The sequence below is a fragment of the Ambystoma mexicanum genome, chromosome 2p, assembly GCF_040938575.1.
Source record: "Ambystoma mexicanum isolate Mex_15411 chromosome 2p, UKY_AmexF1_1, whole genome shotgun sequence".
In the NCBI taxonomy this organism is placed as follows: domain Eukaryota; kingdom Metazoa; phylum Chordata; class Amphibia; order Caudata; family Ambystomatidae; genus Ambystoma; species Ambystoma mexicanum.
The window spans coordinates 278,482,444-278,495,438 of record NC_090923.1 but is presented as its reverse complement, the minus strand read 5'-3'; the positions used below and the strand labels follow the sequence as shown (position 1 = coordinate 278,495,438).

General features: G+C 45.4%; 1 protein-coding gene across 3 annotated transcripts in view; it reads left to right on the top strand.

Moving 5' to 3' along the window:
* Nucleotides 1-12,995, top strand: part of SFMBT1 (Scm like with four mbt domains 1) — a 1,637,826-nt gene that overhangs the window by 193,313 nt on the left and 1,431,518 nt on the right. For all 3 annotated transcript variants that reach the window (XM_069643544.1, XM_069643545.1, XM_069643546.1), the window contains exon 3: nt 12,194-12,288. In XM_069643544.1, coding sequence (XP_069499645.1) covers nt 12,194-12,288 — 95 coding nt within the window. The remainder of the gene's footprint in view (nt 1-12,193; nt 12,289-12,995) is intronic.

The window sequence follows — 12,995 nt, the reverse complement described above, 5'->3', positions numbered from 1 at the left end:
CTCGGATTGTCTGTCTGCTATTCAGGGATGGTGTGCTGCCAATGATCTCTGCCTTAATGCCGGCAAGACAGAGCTTTTCCTCGTCGGCACACCTTCACATTCCTATCCTGTCACTCTCTGGCCGGCTTCCTTGGCCTTCTTCCTACCCCTTCCTGCGAGGCTAAGAACCTCGGGGTCATCTTCGACTCCACGCTTTCCTTTTCTGCCTACATCTGCACCTCCTCCTTTCCTCTCCTTCCACCAGAAGCTCACTGTCTCTCGAGCCCTGGTTCTCTCTAGGTTGGATTACTGCAACAGCCCCTTTCTAAATCTACCTGGTTCTACTCTCCGCCCTTTGCAAATCATCCAGAACAGGACTGCGAGACTTGTCAAGCCCTGGGATCTTATCTCTCCTGCCCTGCAATCTCTTCATTGGCTCACAGTGGCAGCAAAGATTAAATTCCAGACCCTTTGCATTGTTCACAGGCTGTCTGGAGCCAAAATACCTTCAACTCTTCACTCCGTAAAAACCTTCCCACTCGAGCTCTTCGCTCCACCACCTCAAACTCCCTCGGGGTCAGTCGTTTCTCAAAGAAAAGAGCTGGGGTTAGATCTGTCTTCGGCTGGGTCCACCCTCTGGAGCAGCCTCCCTGCCACTGTGAAACTTGAGGAGAATCATCTCCAATTCTGGAAGCACTTCAAGACCTTCCTCTTTGCTTCTGCTTTCTCTCTTCCTCTCCCCTGCTGATCTGTTCTGCTTTGGCACCGTGCACCTAGTTACCCTCTGTTTTCGGGCCCAGGTACTTGCCCACCATGCCATGCACCTGCACTGCCTCCTGACAACCCTTGCACTTGGGTCTGTATCTTTAACCCTACTGTGGCCCCTCTTCTGTACTTAAGACACCCCCTATATGTACCTAAACCCTAGCACTTGCCACATGATGGCTGCACTACCACTTGTTTTTTTTTTTTATCCTTTGCTTAGCGCTTCCCATGTCCCCCCCCCCCCGCTCTGCACTTTCTCCCTTCCCTCTCCCCTGCATTTGCGCGTTCTCAATTTCACTGGGCCTAGTAAGATCGTTTTGTTCCCCCTTGTTCCCATCCCTTGCCGTGCTCTGAAACACTTGTGTATGAGCGCGATACAAATAAAATATCATATCATATATCAGTTGAATGGTTTTACTTATCCTTTAGTTGGACTTCAGAAAAACTGTCCTAACACCAGGACAACCGACTGATGTATTATACAATGAAATCTATGTAGACCCGTATGTTTTATTCACAAACATGCTGTAGCCTTTTGATTTATTGTAATGACCAAAATGTCAGTCTCCATAATCACCTACGGAATTGCAAAGACTTTACTATAAAAATAAATGGTTTTGAAAACTGGTTAGCAAGAATGGGATCTGTATAATGCACTCTATTGCTCAACCTGGAGAGCTTTACTGTGACATACTTTTACCTCAGTTTGCATTGCTCACACTCACTCACCCATCCATTAACATCTGTGGTTGCCTTAGATTTTAATACATTTTTAATTTTCTCTCTTTAAAATGCATGACCTTTTCCTCACTTGACTAAATCAAGATTGCTTTGGAGTTCCTGGCCAAGTATCACTATATCATGAATATTCTGGAGATTAGCAAGCACCCTTATCTTAGTTTTCTTTGATTCTACTTAGTCAGGTGTTTAGCTATGATATGATAGGTTATTTATAACGTGCTTAATACCCAGAGGTTTCTAAGCACTAACCCGGGGATCGAACCTGTGGTGCTCCTTGTCCTCTTGCTTCCAATGTGTGCACGGTGCCCCTGGGCTATCCTCCTGTGGGATATTTTGACCCATTCCAATGTGCCCCACTGCATCACTTTCCATATGGGGAAAGAAACAGCCCAAAATGGATGCGTTGACTCCTGTGCGCAGCAAAATCTTAAACTGCGTTGGGTCACAACCAGAATTGCTTGCACACCTTGCCACACTCGGTCAGGGGGGGTGAAAAACAGAGTTCTCACTGCAGGTGCATGCCAGTGGGCTCTGCCACATTCAACACGGAGCAAAGTAGCAGAATTGTGCTGAAAACCGAAATGCCTTTTAAAATTTTAGCTTTACAACCTTCAAATGTGCTGTTTTTGGCACTAGATCCATTTATTTCCATTAAATCACTGAGATTAAATGGGTACTACAAAAACAGGATCATCCAGTGTGACTCAGAGGAACCGGGCCTCATTGACTGACAGATATATAATATGTATCTAAGGAAAAAGCAGTCCAGGAACAATTGTTTTCAGTTCCATGGGAAAAACGAGGCTAAAATTGCAACATATAACAATCAGCTGTGCAGACAGAAACTCCAAACAAAGGCTGGATACATGTATCCAGTTTGCAAACATCCCAGCACTCAAGGGAAGAACTGGTGCTGAATCAAATGTGTATGTGCTGCATAGAAAAACCGGTTTTAAAAGAACTCAGTTTAATGTGTTTTTCCATGAAGAAAGTGCAAAATCGCCTGTTTTGAAAACATGTTTTGTTGAACGGCTTAATTCTTTAAGAAATGTCAAAGGATTGCTAATGTAAAAATACACCTATAAACTGTGTTCATTTTATATGTTTTGTTGCAAGATTTAGGTGAATCTTAAAGTAACCCAGCTTGGAATTAACTATTTCTGCTTTAACACTCCTTAGCTTGGGAAAGGTGACATTTCATTGCTGACAGGAAAGGCTAATTGCTGCTGGGAGGCCTTGCATCCTCATGACAATGCGCTTCATTAGACATTCGTCTGTGTCATGGGTACCAGGCCGGTAGTTGGGGCAAGCTGGGTGGCCTGGCATAGGCGCATAAAAAGCCCATAGCAGATACCTCCACTTAATTCCTTCCTAGTGTTTGTAGGAACTTCCTGGTTACCACTTCCTGTTTGGCAACAGGAAGTGCATGACAATTCATGAGCTCTCTAGTGTTTGGGTGTGGCTGGCTATATAAGCCACACCCAAGATTCTTCTAGTGCTTCGTGTTGCTTACTGTGAGCTGCATCAGCAACCCACTTGCTGTGCTCCGGATCAGCCAGCTTCTGCTTGCCTGCTCCGGATCAGCCAGCTTCTGCTTGCCTGCTCCGGATCATCCTGCTTCAGCTTACCTGCTTCGGATCATCCTGCTTCAGCTTACCTGCTCCGGAGCATCCTACTTACCTGCTCCGGAACCTCCTGCTCTGGAACTTTCTGCTTCTGCTTACAGGTACTCCCTGCTTTCTACACACCGCAGCTATATCCGGAGGGGAGTTCAACACCGGCACCTGTAAGAACAAAGAAGAACAGCGTTCGCGCACGCACTTCAATAACGCTGCGCATACTCACCGAATCTTCCCACGACGCTGGAATCCAGGTCAGTTGTACGAGCGCACAAACCCCTGCAAAAGAAAGAAGAGACATTAGTCATTGCATCGCCCCAATAACTCTTTTGCACTATTGAGACTATTGCACTGTGCTCTCTTTCATAACGCAGTACATACTAACCAAAGCCTCAGTGCAAACTTACCCAACCACCAAGTCTCTGGTAGCGCTGAACCCAGATTCGAGGCACTAATCTCACATAATCCACTTCTGCAAGGGAAAAGGGAGAGACATTACCAGTCGCGCTCAAATTTTAGACGACGCGCTTACCTACCAGCAGCTGACATCTACACGCAGCGCTACTCACCCACACAATACCTTGGCAAACAAGACAATACGGACAATCGGGACATTAAACATTCTCCGTGCAACGTTCACTTGTGTAAAAGACTTTCTAGCCAGTGAAGAAACTGGTGCCTTGAACACTCGGCCTCGCTGTGAAGGCATATAACAGCGTGTGGCATCTGAACTCAGCCAAAAGACATTGCTATCATTCGTATGAGCGAATCGTGCCCCTGCGAATGCAGGATGGAGTGCTCATCTTAATAAATATCAAGGTAAGCCCTTAGGGGACATCACAGCATACGTAAAGTGAAGGGAAGGGTCCAGGGGAATCGGGTGAATTCAGGTCTGAGTGGTTCTGATGCTTGTTAATCTGCTTAGAATCACATGCTGTGCATATGGCCTGACATCCAGTGGTAACCGCTGAGTATTGCATCTTGTCTTTCGGGGACCGAAAGGGGACGTCGGCATAGGCATGTCTGAAACACTATCCCTATCGTGACGTGTGTAGTACCCAAAATCCCTCACGCGCCGAGATCCCTCAGATTGTTTTTTTCCTCGCAGATAACTGGTCGCCCTATAGCAGAGCTCTTCATGAGACATTGTTTATCTTACCGAATTGTCGGTTTTATTCCGCGTTAAGTCACTTCGCCCATCAAGAACATCTTCGACGAAGACTACGGGGGAATCGTCTACGGCTGTGGGTTCCGGCGCCTAAGATCCGGCGTTCGAACTTCCACGTGGTCGGGCCTTCTGGCCGGCCTACACAGTAGGAAGAGTGGGCTCGGGGTTTGCCATACTGTTATGTCTTTCCTCTTTTCCTCTGCTTTCCCTTTTGGTCTGGTCACCCTTCCCTTCTGCTATGGAAAGGACTCCCTTTAGATTCTGCCCTGTGTGCAGGGTTAGATATCCGTGGAAAGACTAGCACACCTCGTGTAACGCTTGTCTCCCCCTAGAGCACGACGAAAGGCGGTGTTTGGCGTGTAAACTCCTTAAACCTAAGACCCTTAGGGAGCGCCGGTTAAAGCGGTGGGCCGCGTACGGCATGTCACGCGTGGAGCCTCCTTCCCCTGCTGCGACACCAGCCGAAAGTGACGGGGGCACGTCGGATGACCAAACATCCAATGTGGACGTTATAGACCTTGAGGCGGACACTTCTAGGGCTGCCACGCCCGTCCCCGACCCTTCCAGGCTCGACTCCGGTCTTGCTACAGGGACCACACCCGGGCGACAGGGGCGTACAATCGCACCGCACCAAGCACACAACCCAAACGCTGTTCTCGACATCGTCGAAGAAGGCGAAAGCGCCAACGGGCCCGCCGGAAATTTCGGCGGTGCCCACGGATCGGTCAGGTCCGAAGCCTTTCCCGCATCCGCAGCAGCGCATGACGACTGGGAATAACAAACATAACAAGGGCGCTACTCCCCAAACTACACGTGCCGAAGTTTCAGAACAAGAAACTTTGACGGATTCCAAGGCCCGTACAGGCCCGAAAACTACGAGTAGGCCTCTACCTGAGAAGCCATCCGCTGGCCCTTCTGGAGCCGCGGAAGACATTTCCACTGCCGACACATCATCGGAGGCGTTGTCTCCCGAAGATTCAGTGACTATCCGTAAGAGCATCAATAGGATTGCTACGGCGGTGGGCTTAGATCCAGTTCCGCCCGCAGTTATGGGCCAATCTGCCGAAAAGTTTTCCACGGATTTGGAAGACGATCCCGAAGACTCTTACGAAGAAAGCCAGGTACCCCTCTCAAGCACCCTGAGGAGATCCTCTCAACGCCTTAGGGCGGAGAACACGGTTCCTACTCAGCTAGGTCCATTTGGGTCATCCAAGTGGACCACGGAGCAATTGGAGGGGTGTATGGATCGGCTGGTGCAGTTTTTCAGGGCTTCAGATCAACCTCCGCCGAAAAAAGCTCGGGTAGATCCTAAACCTCAAACACAAGATGTCCAACACCAAGTTGACTATCAAGAAGATGTCCAGATGGACACACATAGAGACATCTATACGGAAGAAGAGTCCTCTTTTCTGGACAACTATGGCAAAGATCAAGGAGCAACAGACAACTGGGAGGACACCCAGCAGGACGATCACAACTCTGATATCGTTTGCCTCGACACTCCCCCATCCACCCCGATTCGACAAGCTTCCACGGTGGATGATCAAATGGCTTTTAACAACATGTTGAAAAAAGCAGTGGAATTCTTTAAAATTGCCACGCTTGACTTTCAGTTCCAGTTTACCCTTACCTCGACGATTGGCTCATCACGGGGGACTCGTTCAACGTTTGTTTTTCGAACACCCAAAAAACAGTAGACCTACTGTTCAGCCTGGGATTTTCTATCAACGAAAAGAAATCCAGCTTAGTCCCTTGCCAAGTAAAACAGTTCCTGGGGGCTCTTATTCGTACGGAAGACGGTCTAGTCTTCCCTTCCAGCGAGAGGGTTCAGAACATGCTCTCTCAGGTTCCTCAGTATGTAGCCAGTCGAGAGGTGACGGTACGCAAAGCTATGCGTTTGCTAGGGATGATGCCGTCATGTATATACTTGGTTCCCCACACGCGGCTGTGCATGCGTCCCATGCAAGAGTAGCTCAACAGCCAGTGGTGTCAGGCCAGCGGACAATGGGAAGATCTGTTAGTTGTCTCGCCAGCCCTCGTTCTCTCTTTGCAGTGGTGGTCGAGGGAGAACCTCTTGAAGGGGAAAACCTTCACCACCCCTGCAGTGGAAGCCACTCTCACGACAGACGCACCTCTCACGGGGTGGGGGGCGGGGGCTCACCTGCTTCAACAGACAGCACACGGAATGTGCTCCCCTCAGGTAGCGTCCAACCATATAAACCTACTGGAGCTACTGGCAGTGTTCAAAGCATTGAAAGCCTTTCAGGAGCAACTGCAAGGGAAGACAGTGCTGGTCCTAACCGACAGCACAACAGCAATGTATTACCTGAACAAACAGGGGGGGGCACTCACTCTCCAGGGCTATCCAAGCTGTCCCAAAACATCTGGATATGGGCTCTCAAACACAAGATGTTCCTGATATCCCAACATGTTCCAGGGGCACTCAGTCTTCTGGCAGATGTACTCAGCAGAGATTTTCCTCTGCCAGAAGAGTACGAATGGCGACTGCACGAAGACATTGTATCCAACGTCTTCGCAGAATGGGGGTTTCCAGAGTTCGACCTGTTCGCTACTCAGGAGAACGCCCAATGCCAAGATTACGCCTCAAGGTACCCCCAGAACCGATCCAAGGGGAATGGTCTCTAGATAACTTGGTCGGTGAAATGTGTCTACGCTTTTCCCCCCCGACTCCCCTTCTGAACAAGATAGTACACAAGATGCACCAGGAACCAGTCACCATGATTCTGGTGGCTCCCATGTGGGCCCGCCAACCTTGGTTCGCGCACCTGATGGAAATGTCCCTCTCCCCACCAGTGAAGCTGCCCTGCCCGTACAACATGTTGTCTCAGGACAGGGGGGAGACTCTGCACCCATGCCCACAAACTCTGAACTTAACAGCCTGGCTCCTGAGGTCTTAGAGTTTGGACATCTGCAACTCCCTCAAAGATGCATGGACATACTGAGGGAGGCAAGAAAGCCTAACACACGTTATTGCTATGCCAGCAAATGGAAACGTTTTGTCATCTGGTGCAGTTCCAAAGGCGTCAATCCCACCGATTGCTTGCCTTCACACATTGTGTTATATCTAACCCATCTGTTGGACTCTGGGTTAGTCTTCAATTCCTTAAAGGTTCACCTAGCGGCGTTGTCCGCCTACACCACGTCACAGCAGAAGGTGTCGTGGTGGGAAATACCTGTGATTAAAGCCTTTATGGAAGGGGTTAAAAGAATGTCTTCCCCCATCACTCACCCAGCCCCTGGGTGTGATCTAAACCTTTAACTTGAGCCTATGCATAAAGTTAGTCTGAAAGACCTGACTTACAAGACAGCCTTTCTAGTAGCTATCACTTCTATCAGAAGAGTTAGCGAACTACTGGCCCTCTCGGTTTTGGACCCCTTTGTTACAGTCCACAAAGATAAGGTAGTTCTGCCCACACATCCCAGATTTGCGCTGAAATTTATTTCGAAGTTCCAGGTGAACCAGTCAATCGAACTACCCACGTTCTTACTTTTGACCTACTAACATGGCAGAAAGAAGCCTTCACACACACACACTAGATGTGCGCAGGGCAGTCATGTTCTACATGTATAGAACTAGACCACTGAGGAAAACTAAACGATTCTTTGTTTCAGTGGCAGCTGGTAGAGAAGGGGCCCTGTCTCTAAATCAGCAATAGCAAGGTGGATTGTGAAATGCATCACACTATGTTACACTCTTTCAAAGAGAGAACTGCCCTTCAAGCCTAGAGCACATTCTACTCGAGGCACTGGGGCATCCATAGCATCCATAGCATTCATTGCAAATGTTCCCCTAGAGTCCATTTGCAAAGCGGCAACCTGGAGTTCTGTACACACCTTCACAAAACACTATTGCCTAGACACTCATTGTAGGTCTGATTCTCAGGTGGGACAAGCAGTACTAAGACATCTTTTTTCTACTGTTCCTTCTCACAACCCACCTCCGACTCCGGGTACTGCTCGCTAGTCTATGCACAGCATGTGATTCTAAGCAGATTAAAAAGCGCCAGAAGACATGCATTACTTACCTAAAAAGCATTTCTGATGATTGTGTCTGCTTAGATTCACATGCGCCCTCCCTTCCTCCCCGCTCGGGGTGGAAGGAACATAGACTTCTTACTACTTTCTCTCTTCATGTACTCACTCACTATAGCCTTGGGCTCCCTCATGGCAGAAAAAATACAATCGGAGAGACCTCGGCGCGTGAGAGTTTTTGGGTACTACACACGTCACGAGGATAGTGTTTCAGACACGCCTATAGCAACATCCCCTTTCGGTCCCCTAAGGCAAGATGCAATACTCTGCGATTACCACTGGATATCAGACCATATGCACAGCATGTGAATCCAAGCAGATACAATCATTAGAAATGCTGTTACGGTAAGTAATGCATGTCATATCTTGTATTTGACAGGAATCCCTCCGGGTGAAAACAGGGGAAGTGATAACTCACGGTCAATGGAGGCTCATCCATCGCTCCTGCAGAGACACAGGTGCGTGTGATAGTCGTGGCCCCAGGCAAAGACAATACAAGACTGGACACTCATCCCCTCCAGGGGAGGGGCAGGATGCTGGGAGAGGCTGCTCAGTGAACTTCAAAGGACTGGCCATTTGCTCTCACTTGGGAAGCAAGAAAAAAAACGGACCTGTGATTTTGAATTTAAATTGCTTATTTTGCCATTGAACTTCATGACTTTTAACTTGGTGGCAAAAATAAGTAAAGGAATGAAAAGTACATACATTGAAATCTGAACTTATGATAGACATTTGAAGACTTGGTAGGATTTCTTACTGCGCAAGGAACAAAAGTTATGAAAAAAGACTAATTGTGCAGAAACTACTGATGCCGCATATCTAATATTGTGTACCCATGTTCTAGGGGTGATTGCACATATATATACCGAATTAGGAATTGTAGGCCAAACCTTTGATTGATTTTGCCAAAATTCAATAGAAAGACAAAACCAGGTCTCTCCGACTTGGGAGTTGGATATAAATGTAACCCACAAATATGTAATGTATGTGTCCGATTTTTATTAGAGGGCATAATTATATAAATATGTATTTGTGGGAAAATTTAAAGTTTGGTCCTAACAACAATGGGAGGTTCCCAAGTCGCAACATAAAATATGACAACACTTTCTGTCATCCAACCAGCAAAAAGCAAGGCAGAAACTGTGCCTTTGATCAATCATAGCCTTGTGGGTGTGGGTTGTAAGTCTGCCCCTACCATAAACTTAGTGATGTCATTTGGCAGGATAAATAAGGGAACCTCCCAACACAGACACACAATGATTCCTGATTTCCGCGTGGCGCCCTGTTCCTGAATCCTCCATATCGTCCATATTTTTTCCTGAACCCTCCATTTTGTTCCTGATCCAGATTTCTTTGAAAAGCCAGGCCTCTGCAGTGCTGAACTCGTTCTCAGCTGGGCCCAAATCCTGAATCTCGCTGATCTACATTGTCCAGTGACCAGAAGGGCCAATCCAGTCAAGTCCAGTCTGAGGTGCCAGTCCAATTGACCAGAATTACCCAGCTGATCTATCCCGCCAGAAGTGCCCTGCTGCCTGTAGACCCGATCCAGTGATGACCAGAACCCCCGACGGTCCAATCTTAAATTAAAGTGGACTGTAAGTATCAATAGGAATCATAGTGAACCAAAACATATATTGTCGTGTCCTATCCCAATCTATAACCGATCCCATCTTTAATTTAAGAACCTATAATATTGTCAGAACCATTCTTGCAACCCTATTTGTGATTCCGAGTGTTAGCGCTGATTTCTCCTCATTGTGTTTTACTAGACCATAAGTCATTAGTGATTTGGGTTAAATAAAATAATTCCCATAAAGAAAACGGGCTATACCACGCGAAGGGTTACAGTGGCCAAGTAACTGGAGATTCACGGGTGGCATTCTTCTTTTTCTTAGCCTTAATCTAGTTTAAGTAAAATCAACCTCGCATTTTAAAACATATTTTTCTGTTTTTCTCTGTTCTATTTTTCTAAAAACGCCTCTTATCCCAACTTGCATAACTTCCTCAAATTAATAGCTAGAGACTTCATTTCAACTCTGACTTAAACCTAAGACCTTTACATCCACAGCAAAATACCACATCCATAAACAGTGTATTTGACCCGTTTTTCTTAAAAATTGCATAGGGAAATTTAGGCGGGAATTGACATTTTTGCAAACGTTTTACACATGTAGATTCCAATTCAAAGTATTTTCAAACTTCTATTCTGATTCAAAGTGTGTATTGTTGCTCATATTATAGCTTATGTTAGTAACTTTTCAGTGTTGCTCCCATAGGAATTTATATCACTTTAAGGACTTTGTGCACACTTTTCATTGTTTTTCTAAGCCATTTTCAAAGGTCATTTTAAAAGCATAAAATTTCCAAAAACGTTTTTCTCTCTTGTTTGGCGAGGGAAGATTGCATTCAAACACTGTACTCTGATCTTGTTTTGGAAGTACCCATAGAAAACCTGCTACAATAGAGAGACACAAAAGAGACAGAACAAATACCTATGGTTGTCAACTACCACCTGGCACTAACCCACCTGAATATGATTAAGGACTTAACTGAGAGACCTCTTCAAAGATCATCACCCAATTGTATACAAGCAACTGGGATACCTAACGCAGTCCCAGCAAAAGTCTGAAGACTTGCCTTCAGCACCATTTCTCACCAACAGCTGCCAGACACTACTGTCAGGAACCCTAATGCGTGAGGAGCACAGGGCACCACAACAGACCTCTTTGGCATCTAAGCTCAAATGTTTGGCACCCATTACCGAGCATCAGATAAGCTGTTAACAGCGGACACTACACCGGCCAAAAATGGGTAACATTTCTTTCCTCATTTGTTTGCAAGCCAGGAAACCATTGTGATGCTTCGGGCATGGTGAGGTAACATTGGAGATTGCATCAGTTAAACCTTAGTACACATTTCCATAGTGCCAAGCTGTATACCAGCCAGGAAGCTTTTGCTTCTACATTGAAATCACTGAAACACCTGGATTGTACTTTGAGGCTGCAAAACACTTTTTTAGACTCTGATTAAAGTACAAAATGGCCCCATTTACCATGTATGTGTTTTTAAACCTCTCACGCCAATATGCCTTTTAAAATAACATCAGTAATTTTAGGAAACTAGCAGGGCCCGCTTTGCTTGCACCGAAATGAATGGTTACATGTGCAAAGCATCTTTTCTGTTCAGTGTAACTTTCACAATGTGTACTGTTGTCAACCCTTTGTGTCACCTACTTCAAGGAGTGTTTATACCCTTTTAGATAAGGAAGCAATTCCATGCCCACGTGCAATTCATTCTGTTCCTCCAGCCAATTAAATGTTCATTCTCAAAATGAACAAAAAGGATCTGTCCTGTGGCTTTCTCTGCTACATCCGATGAAGAGGGCTGTGGAATTTCGTAAGCTAATGTTTTGTTTCATCTCTGCATAGATTTTTCAGTTAGTCCAATAACAGGTTTCAACATCTGCTTATGTGACTTTGTAGTGCACAGTATTTAGATGTGTAGGTTTTAGTGTGTTGCATTTATTTATTTTAATTCTTCATCACCTCTTGTACAATAAAAGCTGATCAGTTCTTGCCAAATAACAGCCAACATGACACACCAAAACGCAGAACAATCGCATGTGAAACACAGGTGATAAAAGTGCATGTTAACTCTAGAAAAACGCCACATTGAGAAGCTACGTCTTGGTTATTCCAAAAGACTAACGAGTGGTGCAGAGTTTCTGTAACAACTTGTCATTCCCCTGTGAATTGAATAGCGAACTAGTGCACTCCTCAGCTTTTCATTATCTTTAATTGGAGTTAAACATAACAGATTAAAAACTCTGTAGCTTTGCTTTTAACTGTTTCTTGTTGGTTTATTCTAGATGTTGGCTCAGGAGTAGAAGAAGGGGAGTTTATCTGGGAAGACTATCTGGAGGACACGGGATCAATAGCTGCTCCACACAGTTCTTTTAAACATGTGAGTTGTGGTTGGCTTCTTGGTCTTCTATATTATTGTCCAATACCAGGTCGTATCAGCAGCATGTATCGTTATACATTTTAGGAAAATAAACAGTTGTTTAGTACATGCTGTGGTTTCTGAACTGTTTATCAAGCCTACATTGATTACATGTTTCCGAATGGAATAGATGTGCTTGCATTTTCTGCAGTTTTGATTACAGGTTTTTCAGAATGTTTGCTTTTTGTTAAGCAGCTGTGCTGTAAGGAATAGCTTTATACATACACAAGATTGCTTCCCTTGGACAAATACTTCAAAGGCAACTTACATGTTATACATTGTAAGAAAATTAAAAATGAGTACATCAAACGAAGTGAAAGTTGTATTTTTCTATTTGTAGAAAGGGTTAGAGGGCATGAATAGATAAACATACTCAATATAAGACATTATTTGTTGTGAAAGCATTTATTTTTGAGTTTTAAAGAAATATTAAAGCGAACAAAACCTTTATTAATGGCCACAGATTTAAGTTCAATAATAGATTATGCAGGTGCCAAATTAAATAGCATGAAGTTTAGAACGCGTTTCAGCGCTATTCCCTAGAATGCCTTTTTCAGGGCAAAGTAGTGTTTGAAGGAATATAAAGGAAGTGTACACTAAAAATGCCTTCTTCAGGTCGGTATTTAAATAAATTAACACACCGTTTTCATGTTTACTTTGGACGATCC